This window comes from Leptidea sinapis, chromosome Z (assembly GCF_905404315.1).
Source record: "Leptidea sinapis chromosome Z, ilLepSina1.1, whole genome shotgun sequence".
NCBI lineage: Eukaryota > Metazoa > Arthropoda > Insecta > Lepidoptera > Pieridae > Leptidea > Leptidea sinapis.
This window is the reverse complement of record NC_066312.1, coordinates 9250544-9269677: the sequence shown is the minus strand read 5'-3', so window position 1 is coordinate 9269677 and position 19134 is coordinate 9250544. Positions and strand designations below refer to the sequence as shown.

At 33.6% G+C, this 19134-nt stretch overlaps 2 protein-coding genes across 2 annotated transcripts in view; one reads left to right on the top strand and one right to left on the bottom strand.

Moving 5' to 3' along the window:
• The window catches only part of LOC126978370 (uncharacterized), a 275304-nt gene that overhangs the window by 129875 nt on the left and 126295 nt on the right, over positions 1-19134 (bottom strand). The gene's annotated exons all lie outside the window — the stretch shown is intronic.
• Positions 1-19134, top strand: part of LOC126978335 (myb-like protein Q) — a 149161-nt gene that overhangs the window by 25801 nt on the left and 104226 nt on the right. The window contains exon 2 of the mRNA XM_050827075.1: positions 7392-7541. Within this exon, the coding sequence (XP_050683032.1) occupies positions 7392-7541 (150 nt within the window). The remainder of the gene's footprint in view (positions 1-7391; positions 7542-19134) is intronic.

Here is a 19134-nt window from a genome sequence, read left to right as displayed (position 1 = left end):
TAATTAAAGAGCTTGAGGGTGTTCGCTTCATTCCCAGTCTCTGGTGTCATTAAGAAAATCGTTTATGTTACCTGTTACCTTTCCCACACAAACGTTTTTTACCAATTCTTATTCGTAACACATTTGTTTTGTACATTTTCTGGGATCATTATGATTGTCATAGTTTCTACCAAATTCCTCAAATTGCTTATGAACATATAGAATATTATCAAGAATGTATTGAGTAGCAACAGTCAAAATGTTTATTTCTTTAAATTTGTCTCTGAATGATTCTTGATTCAAATCAAACGAGAAGTATCCAAAATATTAGTAGAGAGGTTTTAGTTTACTTAAAATATATAAGGACAGGCTATGGCTGCGGGAACGATTCCACGGCAAGCAACTATACAAATAAAAATATTACACATACTTGGTGAATTTTTTTAACTAAACTGCTATATTTTTTAATAATTTATACATTCATATGGTGAGCAATGTGCTCACCATATGAATATTAAGCAAATAATATGAAACATAAATAATATAATATAAAAAGCAGTAATATGAACTTTAAGCGATTTATTCGTGTTGCCGTAATTATTCACACCATTACTGCACAAGTTGTTAAATAGGCAGAGAGTTCCAAGCGTACGCAGTAATGTAATGTAAGAACATAATTACAGTCGTCCCGCAAGAAATTATATATTATCTCGCTAGAACGTCAAGCCCCCTCCCGTTCCCCTTTCACCCCATCGCGTATGTCCTATTGTACCAGTACGGTTTGCAATTTTACTACCGTCAGGTACATGTCGTGATATTTTCGTGCTGTTACTGCTTTTTTTTGAAGTTTTTATTGTTAGGTTTTGACTGTTGTTATTAACAGTTCTGTAGCTTCTGTTGTTCTGTGTCGCTTTAATTGTACTGCCATAAAAATAAATATTTTTTTACACTACTCAGGTTCATTCATAGATTATTCATCATTATAATAATAATAGTCAGCATCTTAACACAACACCTTAACATCAATCTTTAATACTTATAAAAAAAATCGTTACATATTTAGGGATTTCAAGAATTCTGAACGGCAGTGTTACATTGTGCGCAAGGATTATCATCACTTCTTATTAAAATGCAGTCACGTCGGAGTTTCCACATTAATATGACTTGCATAGAAATAAGTTTTAACCACGTACTTTACAGGACGATAAAACTTTTGTAATAATATATGCTTCTATCCGTCCACTTTAAAATGGTACAGTTTACTCTCGAGTATTCGGAATATCGAGATAAATTTAAATATTCATTTTTTTTTGTAACCCTGACATCGTGTGAGAACGTGATAGTGTAACGTTAAGCCCTGCCCATTACAATGCAGTGCCGCTCAGGATTCTTGAAAAACCCCAAAAGTTCTGAGCGGCACTACAACTGCCCTCGTCACCTTGAGACATAATATGTTAAGTCTCATTTGCCCAGTAAAATCACAAGCTACGGCGCCCTTCAGAGCGAAACACAGTAATGCTTACACATTACTGCTTCACGGCAGACATAGGCTCCATTGTGGTACCCATAATCTAGTCGTCATCCTGTGCAAAGGAGCCTCGCACTGGTGAATTGGTTGAATGAACTTTTTATTTCTTATTTTAAATTATAAAGCGTTTGTGTATGCAATATGAAAATCGATTAACTATTTTCGAGTAAACAAACAAACAGATAAATGGACGGGATTACTACTTACTCAATTGCAAAATTACATTTAATATTCATTAAAAGCTTTCGGAGACTATCGTGGCTAAACTATGTTATTTACGTCTCGTCTCTCAGACTGAATCGATTTAAATCATCACATTTGCCCCAATTCAGTGTACATTAACGAGCATTTGTTTTAACTCAACTGAGTTTTGTGCATTTTATATCTCGACAAGGCTTCGACCCAGCCTATTTTTGTTTTAATTTGTTTTCATTAAAAGCGTGTCTAAACTTATAAAACAATTTTTGTGTTTTTTTTTGTTATTTGAGGCTTTTTGAGCAAGATGAAATTAATTTGCGTATTTTCGATTTTTTCACTGAATTCAGTTGAACTTTATTCGTTTACCGACTGCATTTGGCTGTTTCTAGTATATTATAGATATTGAATAAAAACCACGCAAACTTATTTTAACTTATCTCACAAAACGTATAAAGTTTAAATAATTTTTTATTCAGTACCTTTTCTTTGTAAATGCAACACAATAGATATTAAGTAATATAAAGAGTATAAGTATATTTCTTAAGACCTTTGTTAAATGTCTAGACTTCAGTAATAAATGCTGTTAAAGTAGAAAGTATTCTTTTAATTTTATCTCCGAGAAATTTCAAGAATTGAAACCTAAGATTGTTAGATATTTTTTTCCACGAACAAACCTTTTACAGGTTGAGGTAAACAGAACATTATGTTTAATTTACAGTACAGATTAAGTAGCGTTCATAAAACGTAATAAAAATTTAATATCCAATTCGAAAATATTTGAAAAAAGGACTAAATAGAAAAATAAAAATATTTTCCACAACATTTTTAAGTTATTGACTATTTTTTATTTTTTTTTATGAAAATACGGGACGAGTGAGCAGGACGTTCAGGTGCTCGTGATTGATACGCCCTGCCAATTACAATGCAGTGCGGCTCAGGATTCTCGAAAAACCCAGAAATTCTGAGCGGCACTACAATTGCGCTCGTCACCTTGAGACTTAAGATGTTGTCTCATTTTCCCAGTAATTTCACTAGCTACGGCGCCCTTCAGACCGAAATACAGTAATATTTACACATCACTGCTTCACGGTAGAAACAGGCGCTGTTGTGGTACTCATAATCTAGCCGGCATCCTGTGCAAAGGAGCCTTCCACTGGTCTTCCCCTTAAGGCGCTAATACATGCCATTGAACTTGGTCATAAAGCGAGGGTGAACCGGGTTATTTAAATAATGTTATTTTGAATTATATTAACGAAACCGAATTAGTATTAAACAAAATATTGACAAAGCACAGAATAATAATTAATTAATTAATATAAAAATACATAATTTAATTGTTTTTAAATATTATGAAATATAAAAAAAAATATTTCACTGCAGGCTCACTATCGGCAGCCTCTTTATATATATATATATATATATATATAAGAGAATATATATATATATATATATATATATATATATATATACAACTGCCAATTTATGAAGATATTTATACATTATATGTAGTATAAATTTATATAACTGTTCGTCATTGTATAACACTTATTAAAATAACATTAATTTATTAGTTTGTAGAGCTGCAAACCTTTTCTATTCACAGTTTCACGATTTACTTGCGGTGTCTGCGTCTGACAGATTAGTTTAATGGAAAATTCTACAACTAAGGAATATTTTGTAGCCTTTAGAAGTGAGCGGTAATATGTAAAGTTTACCTGCCCTCACAACACCTTTATATGAATCGCGGTGAATTGCTGTTGTTGAACGCCCGTGCGAGTATTACAAATAACCTAACAATGTAAACATTATACATATACAAAACTAAATAAATAGTGCATTCTATATATCTTAGGTTTTAATAAACCTGCGTTAATTACAAGGATAACCAGAAACGACTGCTTGTAGAGTGTTGCCATAAATATCGTAAAAAAATGTACAAAAAACAGCAGCAACCAAAAAATTATTTCAAAACAATATATAATTCACTAAAAGTAAAAACAATAATTTCTGATGGATGCCATTGTAAAAACAGGATCTTGACATGGGACCTCACGGAGAGCACCAACGTTCAAATAAGAAAAGATTCATCAAAATCAGTTCTGAATTGAGTATCTTCTCCTTTTTGAAGTCGGTTAAAAATAAAACGGAGGACAATAATTGGCTGTATATAATATTCTCGGCAATTGTAAACTTTATTAATTGAAAATAATGGCCGTTCCGTTTCTTGTATGTTCTTCTCACGAGCTCTACTTTTGCCCAACATATGGTAGATTCAGTAATTTATAATAAATATTTATAGAAAAGATTCAAAAGCGCTTATTTTCGGCCTTATTGAATAAAGTTGATTTGACTTTGACCTTGAAAGGTGTTTTTGAAGGCCACAACTATGGCTCTGATTGCACTTTGTGATTTTTTTCGTAAAAGTTAAGCTATATACATATATATACACACACATATATATATATATATCACTAATGAAGACTGCAACCACTGCATTTACAGAAACAGCACTACCCTATAAAATTGTCTTGAAATTCTAAAATGGAAAGTATTTTTAATTCTCGACCAAATTAAAATGCTTATAAAATTAATGCTTCATTTTTCATTATGAATGAAGTAGCGAAAAGTTGAAATTTAATATAAGGCTTAACGGGTCATCAAATAAATTTTTTTCCTTAATTTTAATTAAGGTTTTTAGTATCATGGGCTAAATAAAAATATAAAAAACTTGGCAGTTGTAGAGACTGCTGATAGCAAATTTTTGAATTAACATTAATCTGTTTTCACATCTATTGACACTCCGACCAACAATTATATACATGTATATACGTTTTTTTTTATTTTTCAAATATGTTACGGGCTGTATAAGATCATGACATATATAAATACCATTCAATTAAAATTAGAATTAAAATACAAATTTCATTTCACCTATAAGATATACACAGCACTAATGTTGCAGAATACGTCAGCTGTATAGGCTACAGATATACTGCTATAAGCACTTCAGTGACGCGAACTCTCGAGATTTTAACTATCTGAAAATTGTCTAACTATGTATCTATATTTATTTTTTTTTGTCGTGGGCATGTTGATAACTCGAACCCATTAGATTTTCCCCTACCAAAAAGTGCCCAAGTTTGCACTGCAAAAATTATATATCTAGTTATCGGCTATTTACATTTTAATGAATATTAATAACGAGTCCCGTAACACGGTTTATTGACTACATTATTCATAAGGCATTATTAATTTTAATGTTTCAACCATAATTATTATATTGCCTACTCATATTGGTTTCTCTATATGCGACTCCGCGAGCATAGATAATCCATCCATCTTAGAGGATGGGATAGTTTCTTGCTCCGTTTCTGATCCCTCAGAGCGCCATTTGTTTATATGCCTAGTTCGGCTTTGCCTAGTTTGAGTAAGATAAATTGTGTTAAAGTGTGTCAATATATTTATTCGATACGTCGTACGTAGTATACGAACCTTGGCCAGAAAGACCCATATCTTACTATAGATTATTGTTGAATTTTTAACTTTGGCTAGTACCAAATTTGTACGTTTGTATTGTTTGTTCTTTCTGTTTTGTTTTTATCTCTATTTGTATGAATAAAACTATCTAATACTGTATTGAGCTGTATAAATTTTAAGTATGTGTAACTGACACAAATTCAACTGTTTTACAAAATATTTATATACGATGAGTACATATGCACACGCAAATGGATTGCTAATTTATTTGAAATCGGTTGATCTTATGATGTCAATTGATGACTCCCAATGTAGGTTGAGGATATGAATGAATGAATGAAAGAAAATTCTTCATTGCACGTTACAATTAGTACATAATAGTTATGGAAGCACAATTAATTATGGTTATTCATTAATTACAATTAATTAAACACATTTATCGCTATTATTTGATCGTTTCCAAGTAACATGAAGGTATAGGAGATTTGTTTATAACTTCACATAACGCAATAAGTTAACATAAATAATATAATATATACCCACATAAACGTACATACAACTTTAATTTATACTGTACGAAATACGCGCAGAAGAGGAGCAATAAAAAAGAAGATAAAAGAACTTCCAAAATTATAAGTTAAAGTATATATTTATGTAATACTAAACATTTTCAATGGATGAATTGTATTAATAAATAGTTAATTATTAGGTTTTTGAATAAATTGAGCGTCTGAGCTTTTCTTATTTAAATAAGTTGAGCATTCCACAGTCTAATAACCACAAATACCTATGTTTCGTCATTTTAATTACAATATAGCCTTAGGCTACTAAGCATTTTAATTTTAACTTAATTTACTAAGGTCCCAGCCACTGTTCAGGCATTATCTAAAAATAAATTTAAATGTTTTATAAAATATGGCTCTGTCGTAAATCCTATTACTCCACTGCTGAATATCTAAATGATCGGACAGCCTGGGACTAGATTGTGATTATTTTATAGCGATAGAAATGATTGTACAATATTGTATATTCTTATTGAAAAGAGCGCAAAAAAAGAATGCTGGGAGAGTTTCTTGCGCCCCTTCTTCTCTCTCAGAGCGCCATTTGTTTCCGAAGCGGTAGTAGTATCTAGTAGTTATTAGAAATGACATCAAAAAGAATTCTGAAGGAATCAATTTTGAGAAAATAAATGCCTTACTATAGGGGAAGACACTATGTTCTTGTGTTCTTTAAACTTAGCACATGTTAGTTACACTATTCACTTCACTATATCAACCACAAATGAATTGAAAAAAAAAGATTGATCTCTGTAATGCAGGTTTATATATTTAATTAAATAAAATTAAAATTACTCTCAGGTATACGTGATTTAAAGTCAAAACAATAGATTTATCTACACTTTGAGCATTTCAAGCCTCAAATAAAGATGCAATTATTTTGCACGCTTTTTATTAGCTTCACCTGTATGTATGTTTGTAACTGACTCATTTGGGCGCCATTGTGACCCACTTTAAACGGCCAGATTTCGTTCAAACTCCGTAGATTTATTGAGGACCGATGGCTATATAGACCAGGGTCGATAATTATTGAAACCAAAAAAAAATACAGTAGGATGAAACCCATTGGTAAAGAACGAGAATATAACAAAAATTAAGGGAAAAATAAATTACGGGCGATCTGAGGTCGGGAAGTGGAAAAGCGGGGGTGTTTAGGGTAAAAAACGGTTTATCTTGATTTCCGGCAAAACTACAAGTCCTATGGCAAAAAGTTACTTAGCAAAGTTGTAGGTGATAAAGAGATCTACAACTTTTGTAATTACACTTTTTTCACATAACCTCAAAATTTAGGTGAAAAATTCAAAAAATCAAGTTTTTGGTTTTTTATTTATATCTTTATCAAAAAAATTTTTTTTTCTACGTAAACTGGTGAAAACTTACCTTATTATGTCCCAAATACACTGTAATTTATTTGATTTAAAATATTTATTTTTTCGCCTTATTTTAACTTAATATAAAAAAAGCACCCTTATTTTCAATCGAAATTTCTGACGTCAAAATATCAGCATTTTTCAAAAAGTTTGAGGGCTTTTTGTTCGTTGAAATATCTACTATCTGATGGTGTAAAAAAATATAAATTACAATTGTAAATGTTCGGAAAATTTAAGTCCAACAAAAGGCATATTTTATTATTTTATTTAATCTTGTTACAGAGTTAGAGTACTATTATGAAGACGAAGAGAGCAGTGATGCTGACCGCGATTACCGACCAGTGCCGTTGGCGCGTCGAACTGCCAAGCATATCGCAGCTGGAGAAGAGCGGCCCAGGATTAATTCAAGTCAACAAACCACACCAACTGACGGTATGATTATTTTAAAAGATTTTCGAATCTGTCATATATAGATAGACACTTTTTTTTATAAAAATAAGGGACGAGACGAGCAGGATGTTCAGCTCATGGTAATTGATACGCCCTAACCATTACAATGCAGTGCCGCTCAGGGTTCTTGAGAAACCCAAAAATTCTGAGTGGTACTACAATTATTGCCCTCTTTACCTTGAGACATAGGATGTTAAGTCTCATTTGCCCAGTAATTTCACTAGCTACGGCGCCCTTCAGACCGAAACACAATAAAGCTGACGTATGAATGAATGAATTAAATGAATGAATTCAAGCTCTTAAGGTTGATGCATCCAATGTTGGATAATGTATATTTATATAGTTTTTTTTTTAAATATTTGATATTCAATTGTTTTTAACTTTGAACATGATTTATCTGTTGGACGCAGCACCTTACGAGCTTATTTGTCATGTATGTTACAGCCATTGCAAAATACTCTATTGATTGAAATGTTTAAGTTTGTTGTATCTTCTTCTCACGCGCTCCACTTATTCCGAACATATGGTGGATTCAGTAATGTAAAAGAAATATTTATAGTCACCATTCAAAACCTCTTCCATTGAAACACCAGAGGAATAATTGTTGCCTGCATTTTAGGCATATAATCTCATTGGCCTGGAAACTTTGTACATGGAAGTTAAACTGCGAGGAAACATAACACGTCACGCAAAAGTTCCTCGCGATCTTAACGCTTCGCCTTGTACAGAGCTACTATTTTATAAAATTCTGATGCTGTAAAGTTTCAGTAGCTTAGACGTGTGGCATTTTATTTCTTGACACATAGAATCATTTTAAGTAACTTAAAAGTCTTAAAGTCAAAACACAACTTTTAAATGAAGTTATAACTTCCGTTACCAAAACAAGTTACGGAAGAAGAAGCAGTATCGGTAGTTCAATGGTTCTTTCATTTCCCAAGAAATCCGAATATGTATCTATTCACAATATCTGTACATACTTATATAATAATATCCGAACGAAAGAGCCTTGCTCGGATTTTTAAGAATGTACAATACTTGAACAAAAAAAAAGTAATAGGACATCTGGATTCGAACCGGGGTTTTCTGCTTTCCGGATCACCTAATGTCTAAATCACCGAATCTGAGCTATTATAGTTTTGTATATAGTGGCGAAATTTACCTATGTATTCTATTGTTATTGTAGCTGTTTCTAAACTACATTTTTTTTTAAATGAAACCTAGCTAGATCGATTTATCGCCCCCGAAATCCCCTGTATACCAAATTTTATGAAAATCGCTGTAGCCGTTTTCGATTCAGATTATATATATATAATCTTTCCTATATATATATATATATATATATATGACGAGGAAAGAACCTCTGTATTGTTTTTAAAAGGTGTGACGTCATTACTGTTGACATCACAATTGCTATCTTGCTGAAGATCACTCATTGGTTCTTCTAAAGAAAACTACACGAGAAGGTATTTTATTACTTTCGTTTATTCAACGGGCAGCGTTACGACGTCCCAGAGCGGTCCGTACCGTACGACAGCCCGAGCACGACTGACTCAAGTGCCTTTTTTTTTTTTGCGCCCAAGCAAGGGAATGGGCTACCCTCCGGGATAACGACGGGAGGGAGGTGGTGAATGCTAATGCATACCAATGCAGCCTAAGTCTGCGTTGGTTATGTGGGACTCACGTGCAAACCTAGGTGCCTACCCACTAAACACCACCTGCAGTTGGCTGCGGGCAGGTGCCATCTAAGCCTACATCGAAGGTGACCTTCTCTTGGGGAGAGAGAGGCGCACACTCAAGTGTCGACCGTGCGGCTGTATTTATAGGACCCGGCGCACGTGGTTATCCACGTGTTTTGAAATGCGGCCGTATTTATCGGGCTCGGTGCACGTGCACGTGTTTTCAATTCATGTTGTTTTTACAATAATTTCACCTCACAATGTAATTATGAACTAATTTTAACTAAAATTAGTTAAACTGAATTATTCTCGTTTTTATAATAGGTGTGTTGTAGTATTTGCGCAGATATATATATATAATCTGAATCAATCCAAAATATCTGTGTATCTATCTACGTACATATCTGCCCAACATATCTAAAGAAGTTTTCAATTTAAAAATGTTGTTTAGTGAAATAGGCGGGGATAATTTTTAGCACCTCAACGATGGCTGATAATTAATGTATAAGTTAGCATGATTAACGTTAACGAATTAAGAACATGCCAAACAATGTGAAATAGTTATAAGAGCTTATCTGATAACAAGCCTCTCTAACTACGTGATGTAATTAATGCAATCTGTATGACGTTCCCTAGGCTATTCCCACTAAAGCAATTACAGGTATTAAAACGTTTGATCTAACTCAGATAAATTCTATGCTATTAATTGGACGTATCTCTTCATTTATATGTATCAGATATGTTTTTAGCGTTAAAAGCATATATCAATCAAGCAATATAAACTATATCAAATGTCAAGAAAATTAAAAAAAGTTGAATTTTCACGTGACAGAAAAGTATTAATATATATACAAATGAAATCCGACAAACAATAGAAATCATAGAAGCATAAGACAATAACAGCACAAACTGAAGCCAAAATAAATAAGGTATTAACCTAAGAATTTTATAGTGTGAATATTCTAAGATGTTAATATTATGTTCTTCTAATTAACGGATTATTCCACTCTTGTGTACGATATAATTCAACAGTTAGAATAAGTGGAATAAATAATGTATGAAGGCGAGCACTTGATTTTGAGGACATTGAATGCGACTGAGACGTTAAGGTAGCGTTCGTAATAAACGTTTACGTTCGATGATTTTTTTTCGACTTTGAAAATCCGTCCTTCTTAAAGTCTTTCTATTATTCGGGTTAATAAGCAATGAAATTCATTACCAAGGTCACTTTCCATTGGTAATATACTTTTCAATATCGTTGCCGTAGACTCAGAGAGAACGCCGAACAAACTCACACACTTTATCTTTTTATAATAGTAGTATAGATGAGTGGAATAAAGTGTACGTTTCTATTAGTAACGCTGTAAATATTTACAATAGAAATGCTTTAATCCCGCCCTTCATCCGCGAGATTGAAGTTGACACAAAAAATTGTGAGATATATCATAAACAATAAAAATTGTATTGTTTGATCAGACAATAAGAATATATGTTGTTAGCTCCGTCGCGCAACTTGAGTTTACTTCTTACGAACGATTGTTAAGAAATAATGGAAAAAACGGGTGAATGAACGCATCTTTTGTAATACTGAAAGCAAAACGTGTGTACATTTATTTATTCCTGCTCTCTTTGTATTGTTCACGATATGATTACTATGTCATTTATAAATCGTATCTCGCTCTGATAGTGGAATGCATCAGCAATACAGTTGTATTTTTAAAATTGAATACGAGAAATTCCTCGTCCAATAACATGTGTTTTTTATGTATTGTTGCTGACTGTTTTTGAATTCTCTATTATTTCTCATATTTTCCAGTTATGTTATCTTTTTTCCTAGTGTGGGACATGTGAGTATTTATCTAGCACGGGGCACGATGAAACTATCAAAATAACATTCTGGGGATTTGAAATTTCCGCCCTAGTTTTACTTGACCAATTGGGTTATTCTTTTATAAAAAAATGAAGTTTGCATTGAAGACTAGTGTAGCGTGCGAGTTTTGGTAGATTTTTTTATAGTCCAAGCATTGGACTTTGGACTCCAAAGTTTAAAGCAGCTTAGAACAACATTTAGTTTTACTCAAAAACTATTGGTTTTGTATATTTCGTTTATCCGTAAATTGCATATGTCGGGCTTCTATTAATATAATTGCGTGCGTGTGCGTTAGCTATTCGGGGCACTATGAAACGGGGCACATTTAAACAGTGTTTAATTGTAATCTATCCCGTCCCCATAAGGACAATCCCAATCCGGGTAAGACACACAACTCACAAACTCCAAGCTCTGGGCATATTCGTGTTTTCCATTTCAAACCTACTATAATTGTGCAGCAGACTCATGGATGTATCACCACCCAGAACAAACCTTGACTATTTAAGAGGTTGCAAAAAAATTATGAGCGTGGCATTTGTCAAGTCAACGACACATTCTAATATTAAATTTTGATTCAGATGTTTTTACGGAATATGGTTTCTTCCAAAGTGAGGTGACAAATTGTCAAGAAAAGCCCTAACCAATTTCGCAACAAGTCGATGATCTTTCTACGTCTATCGACAATATAAATTCAATTTCTCAAGCGAAAACCGACATTAAAGGCTACTACGGTTGGCGTTCAAAGTCCAATTGGATGTAGAAATTTTTCAAAAGCACGATATCATAAGTTAGGTAAGAAAAGGAAGAAAGGCAAGAGCTCAGTGCTGATGGAGACGCCCGTGAAGACTGAAATAAGACCTTGCACGTCTAAGAGAAGAAAAGAAAAGCAAAAAAATTGTCCTAAGGCTTCTTAAGCCAAGAACGATATACGCTGAAGAATCATAATAAATTTTCTTTTCAAGCGATAACGATAACACCAAAAAATATCTAATAATTGAACTTGTTAAAGAAGATCGCTGTGAAAACACCCACGGTTCAAGACTTCAACTTAGTTCCTATTTCAGGAGAACAAATAAAGTTTTTCATAGGACCATAATAATCAACGGCTGATGAAAAAAATCTCTACGATATAAGACTTCTGCGACAAAACAGAGAAAGAACACAGAGAAGAAAAGACGACAGTTTTTATTTCCCTGTTGAACCTGAACTAATTTTAATTCTGTTTAAAAGACAACATAGAATTAATTTTACCCTCACCAGTCTCTACTCCGGTAAGACTAAACGACATGCTAATACTTACACATTTCGTTTATTTAAAGAAAAGATTTTTAAGTTTAAAAAAAAAATTTTTTGATGCATAAAAATGAATGTTTTATTCTGCCCGATATGTTTTATCGACCCCAGGAGGTGTTCTAATGTACAGACCTATGGTACAATGAAACAGCGGCAAGTTCTTCGCAAAAAAAAAAAAATAGAGTTAGGATTAACTTTTGATCTCGTTCCATGACGGATTTTTAGATGACTATCATTTCATTGCACCCCAATTGTCCTTCTATATGTTTCTAGTTAGATTATTAGGATTTTAGAAGTGAAAACTTCTTTAGCGGCGTTGAGCACTTGTGTTGGTATGGGTATAAAATGTTAAACTCGCATCAGGACACGTGGCCTATCGAAAATTCGTAATACAATCGTTGAAAATATGGACGAAAGTTGATTTTTATGAGAGATAAACTTTTTAATCTAAAATGAGTGTAATAGTTCTGAAGTGTTAAATTTTAAAAGTAATATAAATTTTCATTTTTGTGTACGATGGCGCAATAAATGAATATTGTATTTAAATGCTAGCACTTGCACTTTTATACTGATAAATAAAGCAATTCGTGCGAAATTATTCCCTAACCATTCCGAAGTATTCAAAAATACACATCGTTAATGTTCAAATGTTCGGCTCTTCGGTTTAATCCTTTAACTATTATAGTTGCGCTTAATCTAAGGCACAGTTCACATATTATGTACCAGTACGGAAACTACGCCTTGTTGACAAAATACTTACCTACACTTGCGTAAACTCCATTGAAGCAATAGGGTTGTCAGGTTATTTTTCTAACCGACTTTAAAAAAGGAGGACGTTCTCAATTCTACTGTATTTTTGGAACGAAGTTCCTTATGGGGCGTTACGGACCGTAAAAAAGTAAAAAGCGTAAGATTTTTATGTATAGCGTATGTATGATGGCTATACAGTGTCTTATGCAATATTATAGTCTACATGATGACTGTTATGTAATATTTAAAAAAAAAAACATTTTATTTAATGTTTTTCTTAAAAAAATCTTGATTAATTTTCGTTGAAATATTGACGGGAAACTTTGTGTGTGTTTTTAAACTTTGTCCATTGCAGTTTCACTTCTACCACGAACATGTCTAGACGGGGACTAATTATCGTTTTCGTAAGTGTCAATTATTAAGAACAATTAACATCTATTTCGGGATACAAGATGGTTTTTTTTATGGAATAGGAGGATAAACGAGCGTACGGGTCACCTATTGTTAAGTGATCACCGCCGCCCACAATCTCTTGCAACACCAGAGGAATCACAGGAGCATTGCCGGCCTTATATGACTTTTTAAATATAAATATATATATAGATTATAGGTAGGCAATGTTTCATTTTCTAGGGATTTTTGGGCAACTCTTCTTCAATTAGGTCCTATTGTCAATTTTATTTCATCTTCTCACCTTGTGTGCTGTCTTCCTCGTTTTCTTTAACCGTCTCTTGAGTACCATTCTGTAACCTGTTTGCTCCATTTCCCCACTTTATCTCGCATCATGTGCCCCGCCCATCTCCACTTTTGTTCCTTAGGTCAATGTTTTTAATCTTATCCGGTAGTTTATAACCGGCTATACTCAAGTTTCGCAATATGTCAGGCAAGGTATTATGCAGGTATTGAAACTTCTCGTTTTTATATACACACTTATGTCTTAATGACTTCATAATTTATTTTAAAGACCAGTATTTTTTTCAAGTCGTTGCGATCCTGAGCTTGATTTCTTTCGTCTTTTGAGCTTCCATAGGGATGACTTGGCCTAGGTATATGTAATCTTCCACATTTTATAGAAATTCGTTATTGATTTTTATATTAAATTTTGCGAAGTTAGTCATTATTTTAGTCTTGCTGGTGTTCATTTTTAATCCAACCTTCATGCTCTCTTCTTTCAAATCATTTATCATGTGCTCAACGATTTAGGGCACTCTGCAAGCAATACTAGGTCATCGGCAAATCTAAGATGGTTCAATTTTGATCTATTTATACTGCTGCCAGATTTGTCCCAGTTTAAATTGGGGAAGATATTTTCCAGAAATGCTGAAAACAATTTTGGGAATAAGGAGTCACCCTGTCTCACACCTTGTATGCAGAATTATTTTCCTAATGTTTCTAACAGAATTTTGACCCTCGGTATTCCTTGTTGATATAGTCTTTGCCATAATATATATTCGTGATTCAGGGTGTCTTTGGCATAATCTATAAAAGCTACATACTTAGATGTTATTAATGTATTCGTTGTATTTTTCTAATACCTGTTTGATCGTAAGGATATCATCAATAGTTGAAAACCCTTGCCTAAAACCTGCTTGTTCGGCTGATTGCTGTTCGTCTTGTCGTTTGTTAATTCTGTTGTTCTTTTATAAATAGCTTATTATTTTATATATTACGATGCGCATTTAAAAATGATTATTTTAATGAAAATTAATTCTATAGGAATGCACTTTAAGTTGACTCTCACCACGGAGCCCCTGGTTTGATTCTATATATACAAAACCCAAGAGTGTAACACTTTTCACTTTGTAACTACGAACAATGTGAAAAATGGCAGGCATGCGTTTACGTGCTATGAGATAATATGGTGAGACCCCTGTCCACTGCCCCTGTCACTGAAAATTTAATTCAGAAGGGGTGTGTGTGTGAAATTTGAATCTATTCCATCCAAGGCAGGTCAGCTACTTTATAACGGAAAATTTTACCTAAAAAAGTATTTGCATCTATACTACTATAAATACTGCAGGGTTTATTTAGTTTGTGTAAAAAACTTTATTGTCAATTTTATAATAAACTAGTTGATCCAACAGACGCTGTTCTGCTTCTAAACGGTTTATTTTTTACTTATTATTTTTTTAATTAAGTTAATTTTTATAAAAACTTAACAAATTATATGCTAAAAATTCCTTGAGAACCACGCTATCCATTGGTGAAAACAGTATGATAATCGGTGCAGTAGTTTTTGACTTTATCGCGATCAGACAGCCAGACAGACGCGGCGGAGGAGTTTGTTTTATAAAATGTAGTGATGATATCCTTTTTGCGACTCACCGACAACAATTCAATCTTAATAAAGTTGTGGTGTATATAGTAAGCTATATAATATGTCAAGTCTCTACCCGTGACTTCGGTTCTTCTCAAATTCGTGTCGCGTTCCCTCGGGAACTTTAAAAATTTCTCGGAAAGTGTTATACCTCCGGAACGGCTTGAGCGATCTTGTTGAAAATGATGAAATGAGAGCAAGAACATGTGATTACGAGAATGATAGGTTATATAATATGACTAGCTTCTTCTCGCGACTTTTTTCCGGATTAAATGTGTAAAGCGCTCCCTAGGTAACTTTAAAAAAATCATGATAGAATAGCCATATGTACTTGATGTGTGTGCAAATATTCATAATATTTGGTTGAGTTGATGTATTAAAACATTATTAATAATCTCACGTGCGTATTCATACTATTATAAATAGGTTTAAATCATTTGAATTCCTTTTTTCACTGTTATCGTTTATACGCTAATAACAATTAGCCTTGGTTCAATAACAAAAACTAGATGTGCCCCCTACTTATCACAAGAAATTTCAATACAGTCATATCATTTATTGCTTACTTAAAACCAATTTCACCTAAACCATTCAAGCCGTTCCTTAGATAGGAGATACAGAACGAGCCTTATATATTTACAAACAGCATAAACTTATAATATTTTATAAAGCGTGCTAGAGGGAGTAGAACATGTCCTAAGGACGCAGCATCATAGGAAAGGAAAGGGAATCAGTTGCTTATGCAATCAATTTTGATGGACAAGTCGTAAACACTCAGCCACACGTGGTCGCTACCGCTAGTATTATGAATATTAAACCACTAGTAAACGCGTAAATTGACAAATCAAATCTGGTTAGAGCACCGGCACGGAACGCCGGAGGTCGTTGGTTCGAGTCCAGCATCGTTCATAATATTTTGATTTTCAAATTTTATTTGTGTATTAATCCTAGAAGTGATGGTTATCACTTTAAAAACATAATAATTGTTTAGATTTACAAGAGCGACATCTCAAGTCAATTTCCTTTTATGCAAATATTGGGGTTGAGCAGGTTATCAACTGTAAAGTAGATCCTGTAGATGAAACCACATCCTGAGAGTTGAACAAAGCATACAAGATTTTATGACGACAAATTACTCGAACGGTTAGCTCAGTTGGTTAGAGCACTGGCACGGAACGCCAGATGTCGTAGGTTCGTGTCCCGCATCGTTCATAAAGTTTTGCTTTTCAAATTTATTTGTGTATTAATCAAAATTGGACACCCATTATCGGGCTATAAGGGCATCAATACGTAGTAGAATAACAGAGTCGGGATGGATCATCATCATCAGCCAGAAGACGTCCACTGCTGGACAAAGGCCTCCCCCAAAGATTTCAACGACTTTTAATTTCCACCCGCATGCCAAGCGTGGTGATTATGGCAAAAAACTCCCCAAAATATGACAGACGCAGACGTGGTCGCTAACTATGGGCCTTATGAGAAAGCTCGTGGTCGCTCAGAGGGCAATGGAGAGGGCTATGTTCGGAGTTTCCCAGCGAGATCAAATTAGAAATGAGGAGATCCGTAGGAGAAAGTAAGTTACCGACATAGTCCAAGTGATTGTGAAACTGAAGTGGCAGTGGGCAGAGCACATAATTCGACGGACAGATGGCCGTTGGAGCAGTAAAGTCCTCGAATGGCGACCACGTACCGGAAGACGCAGTGTTGGTAGGCCCCCCACAAGATGGACCGACGATCTGGATCAAGATTACTGGAATACGTTGGATGAGGGCAGCGCAGGATCCAACCCTTTCACGAGGATCGGCCTCGTGAAAGGGTTGGATTCATATGTATAAATTAGTATCAATAGATGTTGGTAAAACTTATGGTGAACATAAGTAAATAATTTTTATCGCCTCCAGCTCGACAATGTCTAATTCTTTGTCACAAAATGTAAATAGTACAGTCGTAACAGTCAATGTTACAGTTTAGTAATTAGCACCTTTCAAAATGTCGACGTAAAAAATATCGTAGAAACTCTCTAGGGAGTAAAATTGCTTAAATTTGCAACATTGAAATTCGTTTAAAAACTGTACGTGCGGGCATTGCAGGGAAGTTTAATTGAAAATTCAAAGTATTTTTAATTGCCTTGTCGTTTAATATCGAACAAGGCGTGCGAAATAGAACACAAAAACAACAAGAGAATTTTGTTTATATATACATATTTCACATTACATCTTATGTCTTAAAGTGCGAAGCGCAATTGATGTGCCGCTCAGAATTGTAATGGGCAGGGCGTATAAATTCCAATCAGCTGACCGTCCTGCTCGTCTCGTCCTTTATCTTCATTTAAAAAAGTGTGTGTGCTTATGTATGCACTCAAGCAGTTAACTTCTTTGGCGTAACAAAGCACAAATCCTTAAAATTATTTATTCGTCCTGCTATTCTACGTTTGTAGAAAGAACAATATTGTTAATATCTTGCAAAGGTGGCTTTGACAATTAATTATTAAATAACGAATACGGCTGTATCGGCTTGAACCCTTTGCCTGCCCTAATAATGGACGAAGAAACCTAAAAAAAACGAATGTCGCAAACGTCATAAAAGTTAGGAATCAACTTCACACTTCACTTTTGTGTTACAGTGTTACAGTTGTTTCATATCGCGCCTAAAGAAGTATAATTTCAAAAATTTCACGTTGCGTTGTGAATTTAAAAGACTCCTCTTCCGTGCAAAAATACTTCTGTTTATTTTCTCTATTCAATTGAGTATAGTCGATATCTCTCAGGTCGGTCTGAGGCATAGTTTTGGAATGGGTAGTAGTTTTTGACTTAAAATAAGTGATATCACATCATCCTATTTTGAATAAAAATATTTCAATTTGAATATCAATCAGCTGTTTTCCGCCTGCATTCCTTAAAACGATTTTAATAAATGGGCTCTAAGCCAACAAAACATAATTTAAAAAGGATTGTGTGTGTGTGGAATAATATTCCATTAAGGGTATAAAAATCACTTTATCAATCTTAATTTTATACTTGGAAAATTGGAATGATAATGGGAAATAGTAAAAACAAACAAAATAGCGTGGAGCACTGGCACAAATGAGTAATAGTCTATACACTACACGGTCATATGCCGCGAACTATAGGCGCCTCCCGACCGTCATGCGACATGCAACAGACAGACGAAAAAGTTTGAGACGATGTAATAAAAGTTTCACTCAAAAACTGAAACAAAAGTATTTTATTAAAAATGTTTGTAATTTATTTGTATTTTAATTTTAAGAAGCTTTTCGAAAGTTAATAAAAATATTGTAACCGAATATTGATATTAGCTGCGCTGTCCTGTAATGAAACTTTATTTATTGAATACAGCGTATCAGTATCGACTGAATATGTTCGTTACAATCCATGAATGCAATACCGGGGAATATGATCAAATAGAAAGATGATAACAGAATGTGAGCGTAATATTGAATTGCATTTTATTTTTATTTCTATCTATTTTACCTTTGGTCTCCTTTTTCGACAAATAGGTAAAATATTTTTCATATTTCAATTTATGTGTCGCTGTTATTATGAACGGGCTTCAACTAAGACTGGAGACAAATTTGAATGTTACCTTTGAATATTTTTTTTGTCTATTCATTCACAGTATTGAATATATTTATTAAAACGTATTGAAGAT